General features: G+C 54.2%; 1 protein-coding gene across 5 annotated transcripts in view; it reads left to right on the forward strand.

Annotated features, from left to right (window-relative positions):
- Positions 1-363: 363 nt before the first annotated feature.
- FAM78B (family with sequence similarity 78 member B) overlaps positions 364-26,581 on the forward strand; it is a 52,052-nt gene continuing 25,834 nt past the window's right edge. For all 5 annotated transcript variants that reach the window (XR_013991749.1, XR_013991750.1, XR_013991751.1 and 2 more), the window contains exon 1: positions 364-661. Coding sequence is in view for 2 of the 5 variants with exons in the window: in XM_081026413.1 (XP_080882539.1) it covers positions 399-661 (263 nt within the window). In the remaining 3 variants the exon portion in view is untranslated. The remainder of the gene's footprint in view (positions 662-26,581) is intronic.

The raw sequence follows: 26,581 nt of genomic DNA on the forward strand, positions 1-26,581 counted from the left end.
GCGGCCGCCGCGTGTCCGGCCAGGGGCGGGGGGCTTCGGCCCGCGGCAGGCGCCCCCCCTCGCGGAGCCGCGTCCCTCCCTGCCCTCCGCGCGGGCGCTGGAGCCGGCGGGGGCGCCCGCCGCGTCCTAGGAGCGCACGCTCCGCGCGCCCTGCCGGAGCGGGGGGCGGGCGGCGGGCGGCGGGGACCCCGCGCGGCGGCGCGAGGAGGGGGCTTCCCCGGAGGACGCGCCCCCGGAGGACGCCCGGCGGCGGCGGCGGCGCCCCGCTCCTCCGCGCGAGCTGAGTGGCCCCGGCCCCGGGCGCGGGCGGCGCGGCGCCATGCCGGCGTGACGGCGCCCCCCGGCTGCCCGCGCGGCCCCCGCTGCCCCGCGCCGCGCCACGCCGGCCGGGCGGCAGGATGGGCTGCGTCCAGAGCATCACCTGCAAGGCGCGGATCCGGCGCGAGAATATCGTGGTGTACGACGTGTGCGCCACCATCGACCAGTGCCCCACGCGCATCGAGGAGACCTCGCCCATCGTCCTGCGCTACAAGACCCCCTACTTCAAAGCCTCGGCCCGCGTGGTCATGCCCCCCATCCCCCGCCACGAGACCTGGGTGGTGGGCTGGATCCAGGCGTGCAACCAGATGGAGTTCTTCAACACCTACAGCGACCTGGGCATGTAAGCGACCGGCCGCGCGGGGCCGGAGCGGCCCTGGCCCCGGTCTCCGCTCCCCACCCGACCCTCCTCCCGGCTCCTGCTCTCCGCTCTCTCCATCCTCCCGCTAAACCTTCCTCCCGCCTCCTCTTCCACCTCCCTCCTCCCTGCGCTTTTGTTTCAGTGACAGGGCGGGCGCAGGGAGGCACCTCGCGGAGCGTTTTCTCGTGGTTTGCGTGTGACTCCCCATGAACGCAGGGAGCGCGGTGCGGGGCGGGGAGAACGCGACGAGCAGGGTTCGCGAGACCCAGCTCGGGGTGGCTGGCCAGTGCCCTGGGAGTTTCGGGGCGTCGTCTGGGTTTGGGGGGGCTTCCCGGGAAGAGTTTGGGGGACCGGTGGAGAGAGGAGTGGAGCGGAGTGCAGTGCGGGGGCGCATGGGGCTGTGCCGCGCGTCCTTTGGAGAAACCCGAGCGGGCTTGGAGGAAAGGGTCCCGGGCGTCCACGTTCCTCCCACTGTTGAATTGGAGCTCTTGTCCCCCGGGCTGCGAAGCCTGGAGGCGTTTCCACCCGGAACCGCAAGTCCTGTGGAGCCGCGCGCCTGGCTCGGCGCCCTCTGCTTGAGTTCTGGGCAGTGGGAGCGGGAGGCGCCGAGCGCGTCCCGGCGGAGCGGGGCTGGTGGCCTGCGAGAGCTGCTCCGGCTGGCGCGGCGCGCTGTGCGCCTTGTGCTCCCGGAAAGCGGGGGTCTCTTGTCGGTCGGGGGTCTTTACTTATTCCAGAACTTTCCTAATTGTGGCGCTGGGAGGGATTCCCGGGTGCCCACCGCCGGATCCTTCCGGCGAGCTGGGAGCTCTCCAACTTCTTTCAGCAGCGGTGCGCGCCGGGCGCGCGGGCGGTCGTGGAGACCCAGCCTCGCGGCCGCTCCACGGCCGCCAGGGGCCCACAGCCTGCCCTGAACCGCAGGCTGGGGCTGTCATGTCCGGGACTCTTATTTACTACATTTTCATAACTCCCTGCCGGCCTCCTATCAGAAGTAGACTCTGAGCGGATGGCAGCTACAATGGCGGAAAGGTTTGGGGCCTGCATTCTACCTCCTGTTACAACGTAGGTCTAGGGCACCCTAATGAGCCGACACCCTATCGGGAAACCGTCTTCTGGAAAGTCAGCCTCATTTCATTTATTAATCTAAACCTCTAGAGCTCCCAAGGTTCGTCTAGGGACTATGGGGTGGGGAATTTCTATTTTAAAAGATCAAACCATCTTTTTAGCAGCAGTTTGCAGGATTTTTATTGCGCTGAGAGCTTGTAAGTTACCGCTAGTCATAGCTGCTAAATGGAATGTTGACAGGTCACCTTGTTCTCCACCCCCCCACCCCCGCACCCCTCTCACACGACTACCCCCCAGAGAGTTTGACTTTCTTAAGCATAAAAGCTCAGTGTTGGAGAAATCTTCCTAGTGAAGGTGTATGAAAGGCCTGTTTCCTCCATGCTTCCACGCGTTATGATCTTGTCTTTCTGGAAGGCAGCTGGATGTGAGAAATGGGGGAGAGGTTATATTGGGTGAATCACGTCATTTCAAAACAGACACACCCTCCAAAGTATGATTATATCTGAACACATGTGTCTCCTAAAGCCGTTGTTTTTAGAAACCCATTATTTGCAGCCAAGTCGGGAAAAGGCCCAGACAGGGCAAGGGAGCCCTCCCTTCTATCTGCCTGGTCTGGCCCTGAGGGCAGTGCCACCTTCCTGGGGACCTGGGGGTCAGTGATTGCAGCCTGGGGCCCCTGTAGAGGAAGCCAGAGGGACTGAACAGAGACAGCCTCGCTTTTCTCAAGATTGTACAGCCTGGGCTCTCCCTTGCCTCACATCTCTTGTAAATAAGCATATCAAAAGCAAATACATAAATAATTCTTTCCATAAAAGAAAATATGCCCCACCTGAGGAGAGGCCGAGGGGAGCTCTCAAGGGACGTGGGAGTTGAACTTTGTTGAATCTATGGGAGGGTGTGTCCACATTGGAACCAACTTTGATGGGCATGGGTGGGAGCTGGGTCTGAGACTCTGAAAGGACACGTCCTGCCTGACTCTTGCTTGCTGAGTTCTTGTCTTTGGAATTTGGGAAAAAGTCTTGCCTTTAGACTGCCACTTTTCTGTATTTTAAGATTCTTGTTTTCCTGTTGTTGATGTAGGGCAGCAAAAATAGTCCCCAAGAAATCGTAAAGCATATTATTATAGATCCGTGTCTACAGTCTACCTGTCTCTTTGTGTCTGCAATAATTGCTATGTCTTTAAGACTGCTTTGGGGCCCAGATCTGATTGCACCAATTTCCACAAAATGCTGATGCCCTGAAAACTTTGCTGGTATAAACTTTTTCACAGGAGCTCCTAGTACATGAAAGTGACTGCAGCCTGTGGGTTATTGTGTCCACTGCAGCCAGCACCTTGAGTGGAAAAAACACTGCTGGCTGAATTTTCACCTGTGAAATGCACTTGTTACATGAAACATGATATGATGCGAGGGTTTAGGGTTTAGGTTAAAAAGGCAGCTGCCTTTTTAACAGTTTAGAAGGGTTGACGCCAGAGGAAATCGACAACTCAGAATGGCAAGAAAACTCTTCTTTCGGGCTTAATAGAAAACATGAACTTTTGTGGTTTAAATTTCTAACATTTCCAAGAAAACTAGGCCTCTGAAGCCTTTGAAATAGTTGATGATCGTGAAGATCAGAGCTTAAACTGAACTTGAACTCAAGTGACTTGGAACGTCCTCAGAGGAATCGATAGAAACCACGCTGGTGAGTACATTCATCTCTCAGTCGGGCCCGTGAACCCGGCCAGTGCAGCCCCAAGGAGCTGCAAGTCTTCACCCTCCCAGGAGGAAGGGCCACTGTGTCTCTCAGTCCCTCAGTAAACACATATTTACCGGGTGTCTCCAATGTACCGATGCCAGCAAAAAAAAAAAGAAAGGAATCAGCGGGCAGCTTCACTGTTCCTCAGTGTAGGTAAGAGGTGTGGACCCCTGCAGGGAAGGCCAGCACTCCCAAACAGTGTGGGAGAGATGCCAGAGAGAGGCTGGGGGCTGGGCCACTTTCCCAGAGGTGTAAGGGCTGGAGCTGGACGATGGACGAGATTCAGCGAGGCGAGGAGGAGGAACTGACCCTAAATGGAAAGCAGCAAACACGTGGAAGTGGGACAATATGAGGCGTGTTAAGGGGGCTAAGTAGGCTGGAGTGGAGCTTTCAAGTAGAACAGTGCGAGATGAGGTCCAAGAGGTAGGCTGTGGTCTGCTGGGGGAAGGCCACGCACCTGGAAAAGACAAGGTTGAGGTCAGAGTATCAGGAGGCCCTAAGACCTTCTTCAGACTGCTTAGAATGCAAGAGCTTTTCCACGGAGGCACGAGGCCTTTGTGATGGAACAGTGTGGGATACTAGAGTCCAACACCCAAGAGGTGTCCTGACTGAGGTTTGAACAAGAAACGGGGTTCATGTGCGAAGGATGGAGGAGGGGAAGCTGAGCTCGAGGGGAGCTGGCAGTAGCCAAAGGCCCTTCCCAGCCTCTCGGAGCCCGTGCACATTGCCTCCTAGAGCTGTAAGGGAGCTCTGACCAGCCCAGGGCTGTGGTGTGGAAGCCATCTCAGCCGCCGATCGCGAGAACCCTGGCCCGCGTGAACCTTTTAGAGGTCACAGCCCACCTTTCCTTCGGCTCCTGCCTGTGCCTCTTCCTCCTTCAGAGCCCACGGCGCTGGGAATATGACTCGACCCACCCACCTCCGTGGCCCGTTCAGTTCAAGCCGCTTTCTATTCGTTCCAGAACTGTTCCTGCTCAGTTCGCCTGCGATTTCCAAGTTGCTGAATCCAGCAGGCACTTGAGACACTCACCTTTTCCGCACTATTCCACGGAGCCGACGGCTTCCTGCATCTTGACTCACGCCCGTCTTTTAGCTTTCGTGCTGTTTTCCTGGCTGCTCCTCTGCCTCTCTCTTACCTCCAACCCATCGGGACACTTCTTCTCCTTTATTCTCCCCGGGTAATCTCATCCGTCCCGAGGGCATCCCGAGGGCAGCCGATGCTCTCTGCAACATCGTCACCTGCAGCTCAGGTGTGTTCATCTGCCCAACATTTCCACTTGGCTGTCCAGAAGATATCTGAAGCGTAACGGACCCAAATCCGTACCTCCGCCGTTCTTCCCCATCTTAGTAAATAACGCCACCAGTTCCTGGGCTGCTCGGCTGAAACACCGGCGTGTCACCCTCGATCCTTCCCCACCCCTTCACTCCATCCTCAGATCCTACTGATCCCATCTCCAGGATAGCTGTGTAATCCGGCCAGCACTCTCTGCGCCTGCCCCTTCCAGCTAGGACATGTCACCATCAGTTCCTCCAATAGAGGCTTTCTAACCAAATCTGCCACCCCCATTCTTGCCCGCCCAACAGTTTCTTTCTTCCCCACACAAGAGCCAGACTGATATTTTAAAAATATAAATGCTACCACTTTCCTGCTTAAACTCTTCAGTGACTTTCCATTGCAATTGGATAAAATGTGAAGATCTCTTCCCACTCTCTGAATTTCTCTTCTTAACGCTCTGTCAGCCTTTTACCGTTTCTCCAAAGGAACCAACTTCGTCCCAGTTCAGCATTTTTCCTTGTGCTGCTCTCGGTCTGAAATGCTCTTCTTGCCCACCCTTTTCTAGCAAATTCCTGCTGTTCCTTCAGGTCTCAAACTGTCGTGAGCTCCTCAGAGAGGCTGCTCCTGTTTTCACAGCTTAAATTAGGGCTCCCCTGCTCCCTTTCATAACGCACTGATCTTTTGCTCGTTACAGTTAGTGAGAAGATAATTGTGTGCTTATTTAACACTGACTCATCTAGAACGTAAGCTCCACAAGTACATATTCCATGCATTATATTCTCTATGAGCCAACAGTACTGGGCCCACAGCACACGTTCAATAAACAGCCAACAAAAATAATGAGCCCTTCTTCTAACCTAGGACAGTCTTTCCTCTTCACCAAATCACATGTCTCTTCAAAATTAGCTTTTCATATTAAACCTAAGGCTGATCCCACAAAGCTCTTGACTCTAGACACCCCAGCCGTCACATAGCATGGCCCCCCCAGATCCGCTGCTCCTTCTCCTTAGCACTGGCTCCTATCTGTCACGTCCTCGGTCCCTGCAGTATTCTGTGCCCCAGGAGTGGCATTCAGCAAGCACAGGTCTCTCTCTCTCACGTGCCCTGCTGTGAAGCCGTGGTCAGTGTCTGCCCAAGGAGACGTGACAGAGGAAGTTGGTCGTAGCGCTGTTCCACCCGCATCACTGACTCATGGCCTGAACCCCAGGCCTCGGGGACGGGAGGCTCAGCCATTGCTGAAATGCCCACCCTGCTGGGAGAGTTATTGCCCTGAAGCGAACGCTCCCCCGTTCCCAGCTGCATGCAGCCTGGGTGTGGTGTGGCTGTGAGCATGTTCCCCCACTGGTCACGGAGATGCCTCCTTTGGGCATTTGGCTCTGGGGACCCAGCTCAGCCCACCCGTCCAGGGAGCCTGATGAGTGTCCAGGCCACTTGAGACAGTCCCGTCCCATCCCCTCCCTGGTCAGGGAGCTCATGATCGAGGGACCCCCAATCTAGAGCGGCAGATGGGGACCACAATCCAGTTCCCCCAGGAAAGTCCTGAGTGCCCTTGAAGGGGAGCTGGCCTGACCCTCTCCTCTAATCTCCATCTCCGCCAGAGAGGAGCAGAGGATTAGCACGTCTTATCAGGGAGCAGTAAGCTCACCGGAGAGGAAGTGCAACTCCCGGGAGTCAAAGGGGTAGGTGGAACAGGGAGGAGGCAAATGGTGAGGGGAAAAGTTAATGGAGACAAATCAATGGTGAGTTAAAAACAAAATGGGCTTCGGTAGCCTGGGGTGCAAAAACATGTCTGCACGGCTGCTGGGTGGGATGCAGAAAGCAAGGGGAAGGCAGCTGGGAGGGCATTGGACTGCGGGGTGTCCATGGCGGCGGAGGCCAGTGCTGTGTGGGGCCAAGTCTGAGGAAGCTTCCTGTTCCCGGCTACTGCTGGGCCCGATGTGGGATCCAAGGTCCCAACACCCCATTTCTCTCTCGTTCCGATGGCATCTGGTCTTGTCTGACCCTCTCTGCGACCCTGTGAGCTGGCGGCTGCTATGATGCCCGTCTTACTGGGGGGGAAACTGAGGCTTAGGGAGCTCAGATGATTTGCCCGAGGCCACACGCCTGGTGAGTGGCTGAGCTCGGGTGTGCTGACCCTGCGTCCTGGCTGCCTGGACGCCGACGACCACAGCTTGGCCCAGAAGGACGCGCCAGTGGTGTGGCTGCTGCCTCACTTCTTCCTCAACCCTGTTGAGCAGCTCAGGGTTGTCCCAAGGTCCCACGCAGAGGATTCTGTAACTCCCTTCCCAACCAGCCACCCCAGTCCATTGTCACCGATAGTCGAGGGCCCACTGTTTCTGCTGTGTGAACGCCACACAGGCCGTAAGAAGTGTCCATAGTTGATAAATCGGCGGTGAGGACAAGTGACATGACATTAGCAGTCACACAGCAGTCTGGTGACCGGCCGCTCAGAGCAGCAGGGCCAGCGTGGTGCCAGCGTCCCCGGGAAGGATGGACGCCCACAGCGGGGGCACTCCCCCCACGGAAACAGAGCCCTGGGCGAGTGCCCAGGCTTTGGGGGTCCTTTGTGATGAGTTGTCGGAAAGGGGGGTGTGAGAGTTACTGCCCCGAAGTGACTGTTGGCACTGCTTTCTCATCAAGGAGATCCCACCACCGAAAGGGGAAGAAAATACCATAAGGTCTGCGTGCTGGGTGCTTTCCACATGGCCTCGTGCACACCATACCAGTGAGGGGGGCTCATGGTGAGGTTCGGGGGGTGGGAGATTCCTCTGCAGCTCTCAGGGGCCCCACGCTGGCCATCTGGGCTGCAGGCTCTCACCCTGTTCCCCTGCCGCCCGGTGGGCACATGTTGGCCCTGAGGGCAGCCCTGAGCCCCATCAAACAGTCACCCAGACCGCTCAGGGGCCGACCTGGGATCCGTGTGTCCCTCAAACTGTGCAGAGAGTTGCTCTTTGGAGAGATGTTAGGAGGAGAAAGAGGACCCCCTCCTGGTGGGGGGAGGACCCCAGCTCTGCCGTCAGCCCATCGGACATACCCAGGGATCCTTACACTATTAGTCCTTTTTCCAAGGCCCCAGAGGCCACCGTGAGAGCCCTGTAGACCTGAGGTTCTGAGATACGAGCCAGCTGCCACTGCTCACTGTCAGTTGAAGATACGGCTGCTGGCTTCGCAGCCCAGGGGTTGGGTTTGAGTGCCAGCTGTGTGACCTTTGGCAGGTCCCTCAGCAGCGTCTCATTTGCATGCATATAAATGGGCAATAAGGAGATGTGCCTCTTTCGCTGGGGGCCAGGAATCAGTGAGATGACACTGACGGGGCTCTCCAAACTATACCACGTGGTGCACATGTTATTTGTATTATGATAGCGATGGATCAGCCTGAAGAAACAAGGAGGGCCTCGTGGTGACCCTGTGGCTTCCCGGGGCACAGAAGCATCTAGACTCTAGGGAGGGGTCCCTGAGCCATCAGCTGCTGCCCGCCCTCCAGCCCCCTCAGAGCTGAAGGGGAGGAGAAAGCTCCCTTCCCAGCCAGAGCTGTCTTCCATGCATACTCGGGGGAGGGTGGCTACTTGTCACCCCACCCAGAAGTCACCCTCCCAGGTCTGCCCTGAGCGACAGACTCGGGGGACAAATGAGGGTGTGTGAGCCACACTGTCGTGCTCAGGGAGGGAGGTGTGGAGTTTCCAGCCTGGGTGGGCAGGTGAGACTAACACTGCAAGTAATTTGTGTCCAAAACTATTTTTAATACATGTTTTCCGACATATTTTTAATATATCTGTAATACATATTTTCACGATTTGGTCTCTCTACAAGGGGACCTCACGCAACGAACCGCACAATAATCGTAAAACCTCTTTAGGGCAACTGTTTTCCCGTTTTAGATGAAGGAACAAGGTCACTCTGGCAGGTGCTGGGAGAATCAGACCTGGTGTCCAGGTCCCCACCTCCTGCCCCAGTGGCCTCCTGTGCCAAGTGCAGTGGCTGCCGGCGGGGACAGGAGCCATGTGCAGTGAGCTCTTATGGGTCGGGTGGCACATGAGCACTTTGGGGGCACCACCGGTGGCCTCTGAAGACGAGAGGGTAGAGAGGGGCATGTAAATGTGCTCAGCAAAAGCAATGAGAAACCTCAGGCTGTCAGATTAAAACAAAATGAACAAGGCCACGTGCCGTCTGAGGTCCCCTTCGTGGGGTGACAGTAAGAGGCGGCCTCGGGAAGCCCCTGGCTGGCTCCTCTCTCGAGGCCTGGCCTTTCCAGGCTGGCTTGGGGGCCTGTGTTAGGCCGGGTGCCCAGCGGCTGTCCGAGGTGTGACTAATGGGGGGCCATGAATAACAGCCGCGGTCAGCATGCCATGCAGCATCCTGAACGGGCCGGCCGGCCGGGGAGGTCAGGGTTCCTGGGCAGCAGTGGTGGCAGGGCCGGGAATGGCCAGGAACAGGCGGATGAGACGTTGCTTTGCCCTGGGCTTGGGGCATGGGGGGCAGGACTCAGGATATGTGGGCAGGGAGAGGCTTGAGGGGCCCGCGGGCATGCTGGTCCTGAGAGAGGCTGTGGCCTTCTCGTCCCTCCTCCCAAGAGCCACTGGCGGAGCCCCCGTTCCAAAATGGCAGCCTCTGCCTGCGAGCCTGGGAGACGCAACTCAGGACCGGGTGTTTTTTTGAGTGACTCGAATATTGGAAAATCTGTTTCAAACTTCCATGAACAACCTTCACTAGTGTTTAGGAAGGACGAGATATGTGCCAAGAAGCTAAACCCAAACCCCTGTTGCAGTGTCTTCTTGGCCTTCGGAACCAGGGAGCCTGTCGTTGGCTGGACAGGTGTACACTTTAAGGAATGAGCAGGTGTTTGCTTATTGTCTGAGCACCTTAATTTAATGGCAGTGACAACAGCCATTTGTGGAACACTTACCTGGTGCTAAATGCTTCTTGGGCACTGTCTGTGAACTCTGTCCCCATGTTAGAGATGATGAAACTGAGGCTGAAGTCTGGGCAACCGGCCCAGCAGTCGCCCCGCTGGTCAGTGGCAGAGGAAACCAGAATTCCGGTAACTCCTCTTGAGGTTATCCTGCCTCATCAGGGTCGAATGAATGAAGGGGGCGTGTTCAGGATGTTGCCTGAGCGCTTGCTTGTCCTTGCTGAGGAGCCCTGGGACTGGAAAGCACGTACAGTCAGCAGTTACCACCTCCTATTTTTCCATCCCAGCCCCCCGCCCTGTGTGCTGAGGGTCCAAGTCTGTGGGCAGAGATGGCCGCCTGCCCAAGAGAGGAAACCACACGGGGTGCAGCCTCTAGTCACCCCAGGGATGTCTGCACAGCTGCCAGGAGCAGGGAGACCAGCGTATTCTCAGTGTCCGTAGGTCGCAGTTAGCAGGTGAGAAAGGAGAGGGTCTCCCCAAAGACGCCCATCACAGATGGCTGGAAACGGGAGGGCCTGATGGCCTGTGGGAGGAGAGGTGGTGGAAAAAGTGGGACTCGGTCTAGGTCCCCAACATCCAGAATCCCTTTCCTCCCCCCTCCGGCCCAGGTGCTGGCCCCCAGCCCACAGACAGGCAAGGGAGCTCCATGGCCCCTGGCAGCTCCAGGAGAAACAGGATCCAAGTAGTGTCAAAGATGACAGATTGTGAGGGGGGCAGGGGCCCTCCCCTGACAGCAGGGCTCAGCTGGGGGCCCCTGTGAAATGGAACAGATGGGGGAAGTCTGGGAGGGCTGTCCTAGCAGCCTGGAGACGCTGTTTCTGTTGCGGTTTTTACTTGGGTTTCCCTCCATTTTTTTTCTTTTATTTTGGTGAACTGGAGGCATTTTAGCAGAGGGGCGTGATCTAATTGTGTGATGTCTGCTTCTTCTAAAGGAGCAGGGGAAGGGAGGAGCTAGCGAGCAGGTGGGGGCCAACGCGTCTTCCTTTGCCCCGTTGGACCTCCGGGGGTCACAGCAGAAGCTAAGTGGCAGATCAGCTGAGATCCTCAAAGGACTGACTTTGTTTGCAAACAAGACTGTGGTTTTTAGTAACAATTGAATTCAGTGGATTTAATTTTTTGTGAAGGCTTATCATTTTTCTGAGAAACACACCCCATAATGGAATGACAGTCTAGAGGAGTGACCCAGCCAGCAGACCCTGTATTGGGAGGAAAGAGTCAGAGCCACCATTGTCAGCTGGGCCTCCTGGCTCCAGGTGGCAGAGTGAGTCGTCCCCTTTCTCATGTCCATTTAGTGCCCATCAGAAACCTGAGCTGCATCTCACCCACTTGGCTGTCAGGTGAGCCCCTTCCCAACCCAGACATCTGTCATCACTTCATCACCTAAAAGCCCAAGACGAACATGAGACGCTAGGTGTTTTACACACAACGTATCTCATGTAAAGCTCACTTAAATTCCTACGATCCCTGTTTGGCTAAAGCAGCTGAGGCTTTTGAAAGACGGTGTGACGTGCCCGAACTCACAGTGCTACAGCCAGAATTTAACCCCGGCTTCTGAGGACGTTGTGTGTGCTGCTGACCGCTGTTAGTACACCGTCATCGGACGTCACCACTTCTCCTAAAAGACACACAGCCCCTCGATTCCACGCCGGGCTTGAGTTGCTGGGAGCAGAAAGTAATGTGAACATCTGATACCAAGACCATGACAAACATTGTTGCCAAACTGCAAGTATATGAAAGGTAGTCGAGATGTATCTGGAAGCCCCCAAAAAACACACTCTCTTAAAAAAATATTATCAAAGATTTGAGTTCTTTGTGTCAGCAGCTCTGTGGACCCCTCACATCTTGCCATGCATTCATCTGCGGTTTCTACACGGGTGGCTGCATGAGCCTGAGTGTCACTGTTATCGTCACTGTGATGGCTGTTTAACGTTCAAGATGACCCACAAACAGAAGAGTGTCCCACAGTGGGAAGGCTTGGGCTTCAGAGTCAGCAATCACTGAAAGCTCGTTGCCCTTCACCCCTCTTTGACTGGAAATAACGTCATATTAAAAAGCATGGACTCTGCAGCCTCTGTATCTAGGTTCAAATCCTGTCTCCACCGCTTACCAGCTGTGTGACTTCAGGCAGCTTAACTAACCTCTCTGTACCTCTGCATCCTTATCCGTAAAAGGGGATGTTCATAGTACCTACTTCATGAAGTTGTTAGGAAGATTAGGTGAGTTGACATTTACAAAGTACTTAGAACAGCGCCTGATACATTGCAGGCACTACGTTTCTGTTAATTTTTGGGAAAACATTTATTGACAAATATATTTTTTGACAACTATTAATATTTATTGACTATTTTTAATATTTATTGACAAATATTAATGTTTATTGACAAATATTTATTGACTACCTGGTATGTGCCAGGAAATTTCCATACTATGAAGAAAAGCTTGTCTTGGTTGTGTAGAAGCTCTTTGTCCCGTCGACCAGCCAGCTGGCACTGACTGAGCACCTAGGAGCCAGGTGCTGTGCCAGCCCGCGTGGGCTGGGTGGTCAGGGAGGCCCACCCACAAGAGGGGACGCAGTAGACCCGTAACGACCAGCCTTCTCTGGGCAGAATTGTGCCGTTTCCCTAAAGTGTCCTTAGAGGTTCTCACTTGCTTGTCCTGGGGACTCTGTTCCCAGAGAAGCTGTGGCCTGAGACGGCAGCAGCCACGAGAGAACGTCTCATGCCTCCTGCTCCCTGATTCTGTCTGCGTGGTATTATCCCGGCTTTGTGACTGCTTGTTACCTCCGAAACCACAGCTTTCCAGGACGAGAGGGCAGCCCCCCTCGGCACCCCGAGGACTTTTCTGGCCGTCCTCACCACACACAGTCAGCCCTCCTGTCCTGGTGGTGAGCCCATTGCATTTCCCCGTGTCCATCGCTGTGCCCACTGAGCTGCGCTTTGTTCCTTCCTGTCCCCTCTCCTGGAGTGAGAGCCTTTCTGACCGTCTTCTACGTAGATTTGGCCTCTCCTGAAGCCCAGGCAGCTGAGAGCCAGACCCAGAGCTCAAAGCCCAGGGATTCAGATATGAGCTCAGAATTTCTAGGAACCCTGTTGGCTTTGTGTGTTTGCTTGGTGGCTGGAGGGATGTGCAAAGAGACGGGAGGTCATTATCAGAGAGTCAACAGCTAAGCCTGAGCAGGGGAGACTGAGGAAGGCAGGGGACCTGAAGCTTCTAAAAAGGAAGCCAGGCTAAGTCTAGGTCCCCTGAGCCAAAATGAAATGACCACGAATGCTGAGGAGGCCATTCACCTTTGCCAAGAGGTGACAGAGACGCCCCCGAGACCCATTCTCCATTGTTTGTCCACTTTCCCATTCCTGCTGACCTCCTGGGTTCTGAACTTGAGCATCAGCTTAATGCGAAGCCGACTAAGAAAAAGCGTCCATCGCCTTCATTTGGAAAACTTGCATAGATGAGCTCCACTGGGTGCCCAAAGTGCGTCTGACTTGAGCTTGTCTGATCGGAAACAGACCCAAGACTGGACACTCTGCTGATTCTTGCTAAGATAACACGCTGTGGCCTCTCAAAGTCAGAAAGCAGCTGGAAGGGAGTTTGGGAAAACATCTGACTCGTCCCTGCCCTCCTGCACACAGCCCAGAACAGGTGAGTGTCCTGGGCCTCCCGGCCGTTCCGCACCCTCTTCGCCCACCGGGAAGCCCTTTCCCTTTGTGAGCACAGGCGAGGAGCTGATGTCAGGACGGCATCTGCTTCCCACCTACAGGGCGTGCTGGAGAGCAGGCTGCCAACGTGCTCGCACAGGTTGGGCAGGGCCGGGAGGCAGGGGGAAAAACTTCCAAAATGTACCGCCTCATCTCGGCTCCGCCTTTGGACACACCTTTGACTTGGAACGATGAGCATGATAGAAACATGGAAAAGAGAAGAGTCTGGGTGAGAGTGGCGGGTCCTGCAATCCATGGCCTCCTGCGTCTGTGGGTATCAAATGGGGGGTCAGCTCTTTGGTTCCAGGGCCATCCAGGTGGCTCATCCTTCACTTTGACTAGAATGGACTCGACCCAACTTGATGGCTCCCTACCACCTTCCATGTGGGGCAGAGTTTGAGATTCAAGGATCCTGGGGCTGAAATGTGCCTTTTAAATGACAGTCAGGAATAGCAGGTGGACTGGTTCTGATTAGTTTGTTCATTTATTCTATTCTTTAGAGTCCACATATAAGTGAGATCATACGGTATTTGTCTTTCTCCATCTGACTTGTTTCTCTTAGCATCATGTTGTCACTTTGTGAGGGGTAGAAATGTCTAACTCGTACATTGTCTTGTACACCTGAAACGAGTAAAAAAAGAAAAAGAAAGACCAGCAGGTGGTCTTGAGTCCCGCCAGGGCCCACCCCATGGCTGGCTTTTTCAGAGAAACCCAAAACCACTTCTTTTCATAGGCAGGAGACTGGAAAAGAAGGTTGCTTCTTCTATGGAAAGAGGAAGAAATTCATAGAGAAGCCTCTGGGCGAGATACCGGGTGGGGAACAGAAGGGGGTGTCTCCGGCAGGCCTGTCATCCCCTGGGGGCCCTGTCCCTTTCCTGTGCTCTCTCCCTTTGGCAGCTGAAGATTTGCCCTGAGGAAAGTTAGTTTACACCTTGTTACTGTAGAAAAGAGCTGAGGTTTGGGAAAGAAACAGCCACCTACTCCTTATCTGTCACGAGCCCACGAGGCTTGAGATGAATGGGAGACCTCTCGCTGCCCCCTCTCCGCTCCAGACAGGGCGACAGCCAGCATCCTCCCCACATCTCCTGCCTCCCACCTTCCGGGAGTGAGCTCCTCCTTTAGGAAATATGTAACGTTTGTGTGCCTTCACGTACGTGGAAGCAGCTTAAGGGTGCCTGTGATCCTGGGTTTAAATCTGTCTCTTTCGTTTCCTACAAATGTACTGCCATCTGGTGACTTGTGACGCCCACGTCAGGATCATTCAGGAAGAAGGCCAGACCTGTTCTAGACCCCCCCTCCCCATTCACAGCTTTTCCTCCCACCCAAATGCCCCAGCATGCATGGACCTGGGAAATTCTTTCTCTCTCTCTCTCTCTCTCTCTCTCTCTCTCTCTCTCTCTCTCTCTCTCTCTCTCACACACACACACACACACACACACAGACTGTCAGGCAGTCTTGAGTTTGGTATTTATTTCCTGAATAATCAGAAGTCGGCACTCACCAATCCCCTTCCTCCTTGGGAATACTGGACCCACCAATTTGGGGTCAGGATTTCTTTGGTTCCTTTTGTCAGCTGTTTTCGCTGCCTTGTCATTACTCCCTCCTCTTTTATTTTCTTTAAAGGTCACTGAGGCCCTAAGGGCATCCGTTTCCTCCCCACCCTGCCTGCCCTCATCACCTCCAGGCAGGAGCACACTTTCATCTTCTGTAAGATGGGAATTAACATGTCTTCCTTGCCGAGTTTTCAGGAAGATCCTACATCTGCTTGTTTACCACTGTCTGTTGAGTTCCTGTTATGGGCCCAGCTCCCGGCACATAGTAACACTCAGTGACAGTAGCTTTAAGGTCCTCTGTCTCAGGCAAAGCAGTTTCACAACCAAGTGAGGGACACACAAGTGACAGGACTCCACTCTCTTCCTTCAGTCCTTTAACGCTCTTATGTCCGGGAACAGCAGCGTCTTGCTGGATACCCGGATAAAGCCCGCAGAGGTTTCCGTGTCCCCAACCTCCACGTGCTCACGACAAAGCCTGACTGCCGCTTCCCCACCTCCACCCCCTGCCTCTGCAGGCTCAGGCTCGCCACGACCCAGGGCTCTGGGGAAGATCGACATGTCATCCTCGCAGCACTTGGCCTTTAGAAAAAGCCCTGCTGTGCGTTCAGACATTGGTGTAAGAGTGAACTCGAAATCTCTGACACCCTCAACCCCTTGGGGTTCTCACAGCTTATTCTGCATGTCCTTTGCTAGTTCCCAGCTGGCCCCATAAACAAGCAAATTACTGGCAGGATTTGGTTATAAGACAGGGTACTTGGTCAACCCACCTGAAAATACTGGTGAGTGACAAAGGGGCTGTTTGAAAAAATTTAGTGTCAAGGCCACGTCTCTATAGTCCTTTTTTTTTTTAAGTTGGAGACTGTTTTTATTATTATTTTTAATTTTATCAAATGTACTGGTGACTTTCATTAATAAAATCATCTGTATGTTGCCTTGTGTGTTCACCACCCAAATTCAAATCTCCTTCATCACCACGTTTGACCCTTTGCTACTCCCCCCAACCCCCTTTCCCTCTGGTAACCACCATACTGTGGTCTGTGTCTGTGAGTTTTTGTTTGTTTGTCTTGTTCGTTCACTTACTGCTTTCAGTTTTATATCTCACATATGAGGGAAATCATATGGTTCTTCACGTTTTCCGTCTGATTTACTTTGCTTAGTAAATCAGAAAAGTATGATATTTTCAGATCATCCATGGGCTCCATCTTGTGAATGGAGGAGGCTGGGAGATTTCCCAGGTCTTGGGAGATCGGATATCTTAATCTCTCAACAACCAACCTTTAGGGAATGGCTTCAGTCTGTCCCGAGACTAAAAGACCTCAGATTATTCACCTTTGCGCTATCTGTGCGTAACGCACACAGAATGTAAGTGGCTCCTCAGAGCAGCTGGAGGTACATTTGGGCAGAGACCTCCCCACCCCCCAGGCAGATGCCGTGAGGTTTATCCAGAAGGGCTGGGTTTGGGGCCCGAACCCAGAACCCTGAGGCCATCACGGAAACGGAGGCATTTGGAATTCTCTCTGGCTAGATTTCCTCTCCATCCCTTTCCTCCCCTGGCCATCTTGGAGAGTGCCACCTCTCTTTTGAGTCTTCAAGGAGAATCTGTTCACCCAACACATCTCGTGCTGTTGGACTGAATAGAAAAGCAACGGAAGCTTAATCCTCGTTGCCAGTGGAACACAGGGGATGCTTGCTATGTGCCATGGTCCGAAGGATTCCCTTAGTGCAACCTGAATTTTCTTCGAGATGGTTTCCCGTGTCCCATCGCCCAACTTTAGGTGTTGGAGTCGGTTAACCATTCCCGACCTACCCTTTGCTCAGAAAGGAATTGTTTTCAGGGATTTGGCCTTAAAAGAATGTGTGTTCAGATGTCGTTGGTGTTATACACTAGTTTTAGATGATGTATGCCTGCCCCTTGACTCACTTTTTTCAGTTTTCTTCTGGGGCGGATGTAAGCCATGTCTGCTCAGGTGTCAGGAAAATGCCTACTGAGGTAGGTTCTACCTGGAAGTCGCCTGGGGAAGGTGTGCCCCTGTAGGTGGACTGAGCTCTTTCAGGGAACTTGTAGGAACCTCCAAATTGGCCTAATTGATGTTTTTGCACGGTAATCTAGCTGTTTTCATTGTGGACTTAATTAGCTTCTTTAAAAATAATTCTTCAGGTGAAAGCTGCTAATGGCCTCCGGTTCTGCCCTGCTGAGCTGAGCCAGGGGCCTCCTAGTTTGAGGCCAAGTAAAAGGGATCAGTACTTTGTCCCGTGGGCAGTAAGTGTGTGCAGTCGTTACTCCAGTATGGGCTGAAATCAGAAATAGATTCCTGGGGATCAAATATATGGTGATGGAAGGAGAACTGACTCTGGGTGGTGAACACACAATGGGATTTATGGATGATGTAATACAGAATTGTACACCAGAAATCTATGTAATTTTACTAACAATTGTCACCCCAATAAATTAAATTAGAAAAAAAGAAATAGATTCCAGATCAGGACACTCAGCTCTGCAAAGCTCAGCCCTTGTTCCCCACACACGCGGCCAAGAGAAGAGTGCTAGGGGCCAGGTTCTTGCAGAAATCCTGGGGGCTCTGAGCGACCAGGGGGCCACCCTGTGCTTCCCAGGGGCAGCAGCACCCCTCATCCTGCCACGAGCCCGCCAGCTGAATAAAGCACCCAGCCTTCCCTCACTTTTGGGGTGGAGGAGGAAGGGGGGGAGACAAGGGGAATAAAATATTGAATTGGGGACCCTGGGAGAGAGCTTCCCATAAGTAGAACAGGAGGAGACAAGAGGGTAAACCAGGACGGAGGAACTTGGGGCACTGGAGAGGGGCCAGGGGAAAGCGTTACTTTGGGGGTTTCCCAAATGCTTCCATGTCTTTTCCTGCAGTGGCCTCACACACTTCCTACTTGCTCAGTCCCATTGTACAGCCTGTTTGCACAAGGCATTGTTTTTTCAATGGAGATGGGCTTCTCAAATCCAGTTACCATTTTTAGGGATTCTGTATGTGACCCTTAAAAAATAACACGCAGTGAGAAAAAGGAAAGCGGCTTGGCCTGAGCCTTTGTCCTCCACGGAGCAGAAGGAATCTGAGTTTCGAATTAACTAGTCACTGGCAGGAGCAGAACTGCACGTGGAGCACAGGCTGTAGGCTGTTCTTCTCCCAATATTCTAGCCACACACGGGATGCCCTCCCTCTGTACACAGGCGTGTGCCCACAGCAGGGGCTCTGGGCCTGGAGTGCTACCTCCTGGCTTCCTGCCACCACTCACACACTCAGCAGGAAGACAGAGCCTGGACTGAGCGTGTGAGCGGGTGTCCCACGCTTGTTCGTGTTCCCACAAACCGCTCTGCCCTCCCCAGGGACGCCTCAGGCAGCATTCAAATCTTGTCCCCTCCACAGGTGGCCCGACCACAGGTGGTCTCTTTTTACTCCCACAAAATTGCTTTACCTTCCCCTCCCCACCCCCATCCTTTTTATTATTTCATTGCAGCACTCACTGCAATTATGAGGTGGAGATCCTTCAGTGCGTCTAAGAAGGGACAATCAAAGCGATGGCTCCCGGGACACCCATCCATTTGCCACCCTTCATACACATTTGGTCATTAATATTTATCTGCTAACCAGCCAGAGGGATGCTTCCTGCATCCGTGGGTCTGCGCAGGGAAGATGGCCATCCTGCCTCCGCCACTGTGACTCCCGGCCCCATGCCAGGTTCCACCCCAGGGGAAGTGGGAGGAGAGTTCCAAGGACCAGCTTCCCCAGGCTCGGCTGGCTGGCGGTTGTGGGGCTGTGGAACTCGCCCCTCTGTGTTCCAGCTGATAAGCAAAGAGCAGTGGTGTACGCGTGGATAGCTTTTCACCGTCGAGCAAGCATTTTCACTAGCATTAGCCCGGTTGGTTGTCACGATGGAATGTAGCACGGGTATTTACCCCCTACTTATAAAGGACTGGGGTGCAGAAAGGTGCGTGATTTGTCCAAGGCCACACACCTCCCGTGGGCCAGTGCAGGACCAAAACCCCGACTGCCTGCCTGCCATCCAGGCTCCTGCCACCTGGTCATTTCTGTCAAGGCCTTGGCTTCCTTTCCTCCTGCTGCAGGCTTCATCGTGGAGTGTGGAATAAATGAGGGAAGACTAAAATAAGTGAGCCAATAAGAGAATGGCGAATCAATAAATAAATGAATGAGGAATAAATAAAAGGGAGGGAGATGAACTGCAAAGGAGAAAAGTTTAGCACCTATTAACAGGTCTAATTAGGGCGTCAACATGCATGGTGTTGGCTTAGCTCACCTGTGTCTGTTTCCACATTGCTTTTCAGTTCCTCTGTCTTAGGCTTGTGTTTCATATGCATTTTCCGATACTTTTACCCTGAAGCTTACACTGGTAGCAAGGCCAATGTCACGGGTTGTTTTTATCAAGTAGCAAAATGCCTTGTGGGGTAGGATGGCTCGACGTTGTAACTGGTGAGTTGTAAGGTAACCGTGGGTGTGTGCTGAGGGTTCTGTATGGATCCGTTTGCCACCCACCCACCCAGGGCTGTCGCAGGTGAGGCAGGACCTTGGTGAACCTCCGCAGGTACCTGTGTGTTCTCTGATGGGGGTTCCACTGGCTCCACCCCCCGACACACACACTGGCTGTTCAGACAAATGTGTGAACTAAATGTCTCTTTCTGTCACCAAGTTTTTCTTTACCAATGATGTTCAAACTGGCAATACCTTTTTAGTGGCAGCGTATTCCATTTCTACTATTGGTAATAACAATAACGACCATTTATTGGGCAGCTCCTGGTGTGCCTAACCCTGTAAACAGCTGTGAGCACATACAGTGGGGCCCCTCTGATGGTGGGAGAGGGGCCGCAGACGCTCTAGGTTGGGGACCCGTGAAGTACCGGGTCCTGGGCCCACTGGGAGCAAAGCGGACTCGCCCTGTGTGGGGACACTCGCAGGTAACCCCAAGCTCTTCGCTGGATTGGTGGTGATGGTTCACGGGGTGCCCTCTGCTCGCCTGCCCGCCTCCTCTTGGAGACAGCACTCCACCCCTCCTGTTCTCGCCCACCCACCTCACTCCAGAGCCAGCTGGAGGCTGTGTGTTAGCCACCCTTGCAGTGGCCCTGGGGACCCCTCTTCAGGAGCCCGTGGGGCTGAGCGAGCGCTGTATGTGTACAGCTGGCACTCCTGCCAGCCCCGATCACCCCCGTAACTCTCACCAGCACCCACAGCTGCACTCCACACAGTAGGGCTTGTTCTTCCCTCGTTCACTCCACCTCCCCTCGCCCAACACCCTTCCGCGTTTCAACTTGCTGGGGTCCCAGCCCGACATACAGCACACCCGCGGCATCTGCCTGGACCCCCGTCCCTGCAGTGGCTGCTGGCCTCCTGCTGAGTGGGCGACTGGGCACAGCCAGCCAGCCGGTGCCCTGAAAGAAAGGCCCGGGCTTTGGCGGTGGCACCGTGTGATCAAAGCATGCAGACGCACTTGAGTTCGAAGCCCAGTTCCACCACTTATCTGCTGTGTGTCTTTGGACCAGTTACTTGACTTCTCTGAGCCACGGGTGCTGCATGTTTTCAGTGAGGATACTAAGCTGGCTTTATGGCCATGTGAGGGTTTATGGAGATGGCATATGGGAAGCCTGGCACGAGTAGGTTCTCAGGAAATCTGGGCCAGGACCTTCTTTCTCTCTGTCGCCAGCACCCCACCCGTGCCTGACAGTTCCTATAAGGTCTCACCCAACAGCTTTGAGCACCTGAGCTGCCAGCGCCTAGTCCTTAGCTTTCCTCCCTTGGCTGGGAAATGTCATCCTTGAAATTCGAGCTTGTGTCTGAGCTGGGCAGGAGCTCTGTGGGCCCCCTGGAACCATGCACATGTCATCTTGGCAAGGCTCTGGGCGGCGCTTATGACACGCCTCCTTTATTCTCTTAACCACTTAGGTTAGGCCCACTGATGGGCTGGAATCTCCTGCACGAATATTCATTCCTGTCTGTAATAGAAGTGGAAAGGCAGGAAATGGAAAGGCTGCTTAGGGAGGGAGCTGGGAGAAGGATGCAGGGGTCTCCCTGCAGTTCCTACGGTCCTGGGCGGATGGAGAGCCTTCTCCTGACTCATCCCGCCGGGAAACCCACACAGAAAGCTGTTGGAACATTGGCTGTGCGTCCTTTCAATATGATTGTGGCTAGATGGGGCTTGTAGTTTTCCCTGTGCCTCTTGTGGAGTCTCATTTCAAAGGAAGGTAAATACAGGTAAGCATAGGTTTTGCTGTTTGTAGCAGATGCCGCCAAAGAAATTGAAAGCACCTGGGTGTGTTAAATCGTTTTGACCCACCGGGGCTGCTTGCAGTAATTTCCCTGGAAACCTGTGCAAAGGGTTTTCAAGTTGAACTGAGACAATTGTAAATGTGTCCTTTCGTGGGATACCAGAAGGTGACTGCTAATGACGAGAGGGAACAGGGAGCCAGGTGACTTCTTGTCCTAGAAGCTCTCTCTGCTTCCACGGCCTTGGCCTTCTTGGAGTAGCAGTTTGGAGCCTGCTCTGTGGTCAGAATCACACGCACGAGGCCTGTCCTGTGTCTGTGAAATGAAAACATGGCATGATGGGCAGAGGGGCCTGTCAACAGAGCAGCCAGGGAAGGGACACTGTGAGCGGAAGCAGAGAAACGGGCCTGAGTGTCAGATGTCGTGGTTCTTATCACCAACTGACCCAACCTAAAGGAAGCCACTTAACTATGTCAGCCTCAGTTTTCTTGTCAATAAAATGGGGGGTTGCATCAGATTGTAGGGTCACAAGCTTTAGCTTTAGGGCCAGATAAAAATTTGGGGCTTCACTGGTCACTGGTCACTGTTACAACTACTCAGCTGAGCGTGAAATACTCAGTCAGCATGAAAACAGCCAAAAACAATATGTAAATGATAGGCATGGTTGTTCCAATAAAACTTTGTTTGTAAAAAAGGCAGTGGGCCATGGTTTGCCAGCCATGGATTAGAGGACCAATAAGGTTCTTTAAAAAAAAAAAGTCACAGTATTTCTTTTTTTAATTAACAGCTTTATCGAGGTATGATCAATTTATTGAGGTACCAAAAAAACTGTACCTATTTAATATTTAATTTGATGAATTTGGACATAAGCAGGCACCCATGAAACCACCACCAACAATCAAAGTAATAAACATATCCGGTAAGAGTCTTTCTAACAATAAAGTTGCATGTTATATCTTGGGAAGGCATAAAACCCATTAGAACATGAAATTGTTGCCTCTTTTACTTGCAATGTGATTAACTGAAGTCTGTCTTGGTACAGACTCTTTAACATAGCTCATCGGGCGTCAGACTCTTAGAGGGATTGTAGGCCATGAGTGCACTGCCCCTCCGTGCTGGAAGCCCCTGGAAGCCCCTGACTCCTGATTCCCTGTGGTCTGCAGAGAGCTCATTACTCAGGGGCCAGACACCCGCTCCGTCCAAAGCCCCTCCAGCTGTCAACGTGTTGTCAGCGCGGCAGGCCCTGATTCTCTGTGACTACCCGTTCGGTCCTCCTTGCCCAAGCTCCTTGGCTTTCCCTTCTCTGTCCACCCTCCTCCCTCACAGATGAGCTGGGCCTGTGTCCCGAGCCCCACACCCTTCCCTCGCGACCCCTGTCGGGTCTGCACACCCTGGCCCAGCCTTTCAGAGTGAGCACTCCCGCCGGTTGGCCTGCTTAGCTCCCCATCCAGCCGCACCCCACCTGGCTCAACCCCTGTTCCCTTCCTGGATACCCGGCAGCTCTGCCTGCCCCAATTCATCCAGGAAGGTTTAGAACACATGATAACCATTTAGGTAAAGCCCATCCATCCACTCTTTTCCAGACCAGTCAGACCCCCAGTGCCCTCTACTCACCTATGTACCCACAGTTCAGCCAATCCGCCATGACTAACGCAGCCAATGGCCTTCTGGACGGAAGTCTATGCTGATGAATTCATCTATCCATAGAGAAATAGTGCCATTAAGACTGGGGTGAAACAAAGGCCCTAGAAACGGCACTTGTCAGATGGGAGTCAATGGACACTTAAGGTGTTAGCCCACGGGAGAGGCCGCAGCTTGCACTGATGAGGAAGGTGGTGTTGGGGTGGGGCAAGGCACATGGACCAAATGGACAAAGGAGAACTTGCCGTTTGGGGGGGTCTGTTGTTCCGCTGTTGTATTTATTGAGCACCAACAGCAAACTACATGTTCCACAAAATGCAAAAGAATCCTCGCCAGGGCCTGCGTCTTCCCTAAACCTGGGGAGACAGTGGAAAGACCACAGGCTGGCAGACGTCAAGCTCAAAGTCAGGGGCATGGTGAGCCCCCAGCCAGGACAGTTGGCAGGGTGCTGCCACAGAAGGAAAGCCTTGGCGAACCTGTTCTCATCCCCGTTTCACCAGTAATCATGAGGCCCACGGGGTGCTTGGTCACAGAGCAGAACCAGCCCTTGAACCCAGGCAGTGCCCTGCGAAGAGTGGAGAATGGGCGTTTCAGCTGAGGAGGTGAGGTTACCTAGGAGAGAACACAGCGGGAGACGAAATATGTAAACCTTGGCGTCGGGGGAAAGACGCTCTTCTTCCAAAAGGGGCCTAGAGATACAGAGCTTTGAACTCCGGGACTTCGGACTTCATTGGGGTGGCTCGGTGTTCAGCTCTGACCTTGATGGAAGGCTGATGGAAATTGACTCCCAGACGCACCTTCTCTAGAGGGAGCACAGGCTCCTCTCTTTCTCTGGCTGGACGCCTCTTGCTCCCGACACAGCTCTGGATAGAGCCAAGCCTGGTGCTTGTGGGAGCAGTGTCTCCCTCCCGATACAGATAAGCCACAGTCCAGGGTGGCCACCTGTCACCCGGCATCTGGGGAGCAGGGATAGGGTCCCGTCTCTGGTTCTGGTTGGAAAGGACGAAGAACCTGGAAGCAAACTAGGGTCTGCACGCATGTCTGAGCAATTCCAGCTGCCACCTGAGCAAATGCCACCAGGACGCTGTCTCCAGTGACCCCTCTAATCGCACAGTAAGGAGGACCCTGGTACCACATGCCCCCCACCCGCCGACTCTCTCTCCTCATCGTCCCCCCAAACCTGACAATCACCATGTGTAAACTGTCCGATGGAGGAGGCTGAGGGCGACCTTTGGTACAAGACCAGACTGTCTCCATGGGACTCAGGTGCCCTGGGGTCGGCCTGGCTGAGACTGTCAGACGCTGTGAAGAAGTTGGACGCTGCAGCCACGTTGCTGACTTTTGCAGAAAAACAAAGAGCCGAAGCTATACTGTTGTCTCTGAAAATAAGGACAGTGCAGGGCAGGCTCCGTGTCTCTCAGCTGACTGGGGGTGGGGAGGGGTGAGTAGAGGCGCCTCCCCACCCCACTCTGTTATAATGCAGGATGGCTAAGTTTTTTTCCAAGTCCTGCTGGAAATCTCCTGGCTGGAAACCTTCCCAGACACCCAATTTTCTTGCTTGAAGTGCATTTCTTCTTTTCTCCTTGAAAATGAATGCGGGAGAATTTGTCTCTGTTATAAACCCATCCTGGAGCAAAGCATAGCATGTCCAGCATTCACACGGAACTTTCTAAAGGCTTGGTGTGTGAGAGCACTGGGGGCCGGGGGTGTAGGGGGGCTCCTGGGGGTGGAGTACCAAGGACTGGGGCGGGGCAGTCACACAGGAATCTTCAGGGACTCGGCACAGGGGAGACACGCAGACTGAAGACAGCTCTCCATAGGCTGGGCTCCAGAAGTAGGAGTCATGTGCCCCATTCCTTATTAAACCCCTCTTCTCCCCTCACGGACCAGAACTGCTGGGGGCTTGGGCCCTACCTACCATGAGACACCCCCACCCCAAGGAAAGCAGAGCTGACCTCTGTTCTGGGACAGAGTGACTCAGCCTCGGGAATGGGTTCATTCTCTTAAGAAGTGTGTTAAACACCCAAAGTCTGGCAGCCTGTTCTGGGCTCTGCATACAGAGAACTAAACTGGACCCAAGCCCTCCTACAAGGTCCTTCCGTTCTGGGGGAGACAGGTGTGTGTGCATTGGGGTGTCATAGGAGATGAGGTCAGAACGTGAAGCCCGTCCTTCATTCTGTGGGTGATGGGGAGCCACTGAAGGGTTTCGAGAAGAGGAGCGGTCTGGTGGGGGGTTTCATTTTCAAAAGGACTCTCCGAGGAGTTCTTGGTAGGTGATGGATTGGACTCATCTTGGGGGTCCCAAGCGTCCCTGGACCACTGAACCACCTGCCCCCACCTCCGCCAGCTGGACCTGGACTTCCTCCTCCCACAGCCCCCCCGCGTGTGAGGGCTGCCTGTTCTCCTGTCGGATTCCTGTCTAGAACGGCAGGCACTGCGTCCTGCTCTGCAGGGTACCCCCGGGTCCAGCACAGCCTGGAACTCTGCCGATGCTCACTAAATAGATGCATGAATGACCATCAAGTGGAACTAGTGCAGGAGGGAGGAGATCGGGGTCTGGGTGAGCTAGCGCCATGACAGTGGGAAGATGGAAGAGAGGGAAGTGCAGGCCCAGGTATGCTCAGCTCCCGGAGCTTTGCTGGATGCGGGAGCAGGAGCCGCGTCTCCTACGTGAGGCCACAAGCTGTCCTCTCCCAAACTGGGGGGTGGGGAACTCTTCAGGTTTCTCCCTGTGACTTGGGTCCAGGCTTCGTGGTGTGTGGTGACCAGTGCCTGCCCAGCCCCCAGCCATGTGCACAGACGTGCTCACCACTCAGTGACCGCAACACGCTCGGCACAGGGAGGGAGCCTGTGATCGCTCGCCGCCTGCATTGGCCTCAGCAGCAGGGAGAAAAGATGTGAGTGTCCAAATAGCAGAGAGAGAGAGAGAGAACTCAGGCCTCCCACCGCCTGCCTCTTCAGAGACACCCGGCTGTGCAGAGGGAAGCTGCGAAGTCGGTACTTCAGGGCCCAGGGTCAAGGCCAGTGACCAATCCCTGCTGTTTTTCATTGGAGGCCACCTCTTCATCTTCTGACCCTGGGCCTCCAGCCTCCGGGAGGAAGGCCAAGTGGCTGAGAAGAGGCAGACGAGACGCTGGAGCAGGTCTCTGCTGTCCACTCGGGACCATGGGGATAATCTCGTCCTCGGGGCTGCCAGGGCCGCCAGCCCACAGCCGACGGGCAGTGGCTCCTGGGTAATGACAGGGACTTGTGGTGCTGGAAACCCAGACTTGTGTTTCCGCACAACTCAGAGCCACTCGGGATGAAAACTTGCTGAGAGCAGCAGAGGCTCCTGCTTCGATGGGCAATTTGAGTTTCTCAGAGGCAGACAATATGTTGGTACCAGATGTCATTTTAAGCGGCAAACCTATGGTTATGTTGCTGCGATGTGCTTCTTTATTTACTCTAACCCGTAATCCAGAAGCCGTTCTGAAGGGAGTGTGGGCCGCACTCCTCTGAGAACCGAGCCAGGGCTGTGCCCAGCGGGGGAGTTCCACTGCTGTCTGAGCTTGCTGCCCTCGGCGTCTGTCACTGTGTCTGATGGCACTGGTCCTCGGGCGCTGGCACCTTGGTCCCCTCTGCCTGCTGGAGTGTCACCCCCGGATACTTCCTGACTTGCTCATCTCCAGCCCCAGAGACCCCCGGGGGAGGGCAGGTGTGTCACTGGCTGCGTATGTCACTTGGTAGTTCCCCACCCCCTTTCTGGCAGGGGTGAAGAGTGGGGTGGCTGAGGAGGCCTGGGGGTCCCTGTG

Source organism: Rhinolophus hipposideros, assembly GCF_964194185.1.
Source record: "Rhinolophus hipposideros genome assembly, chromosome: 19".
Taxonomy (NCBI): Eukaryota; Metazoa; Chordata; class Mammalia; order Chiroptera; family Rhinolophidae; genus Rhinolophus; species Rhinolophus hipposideros.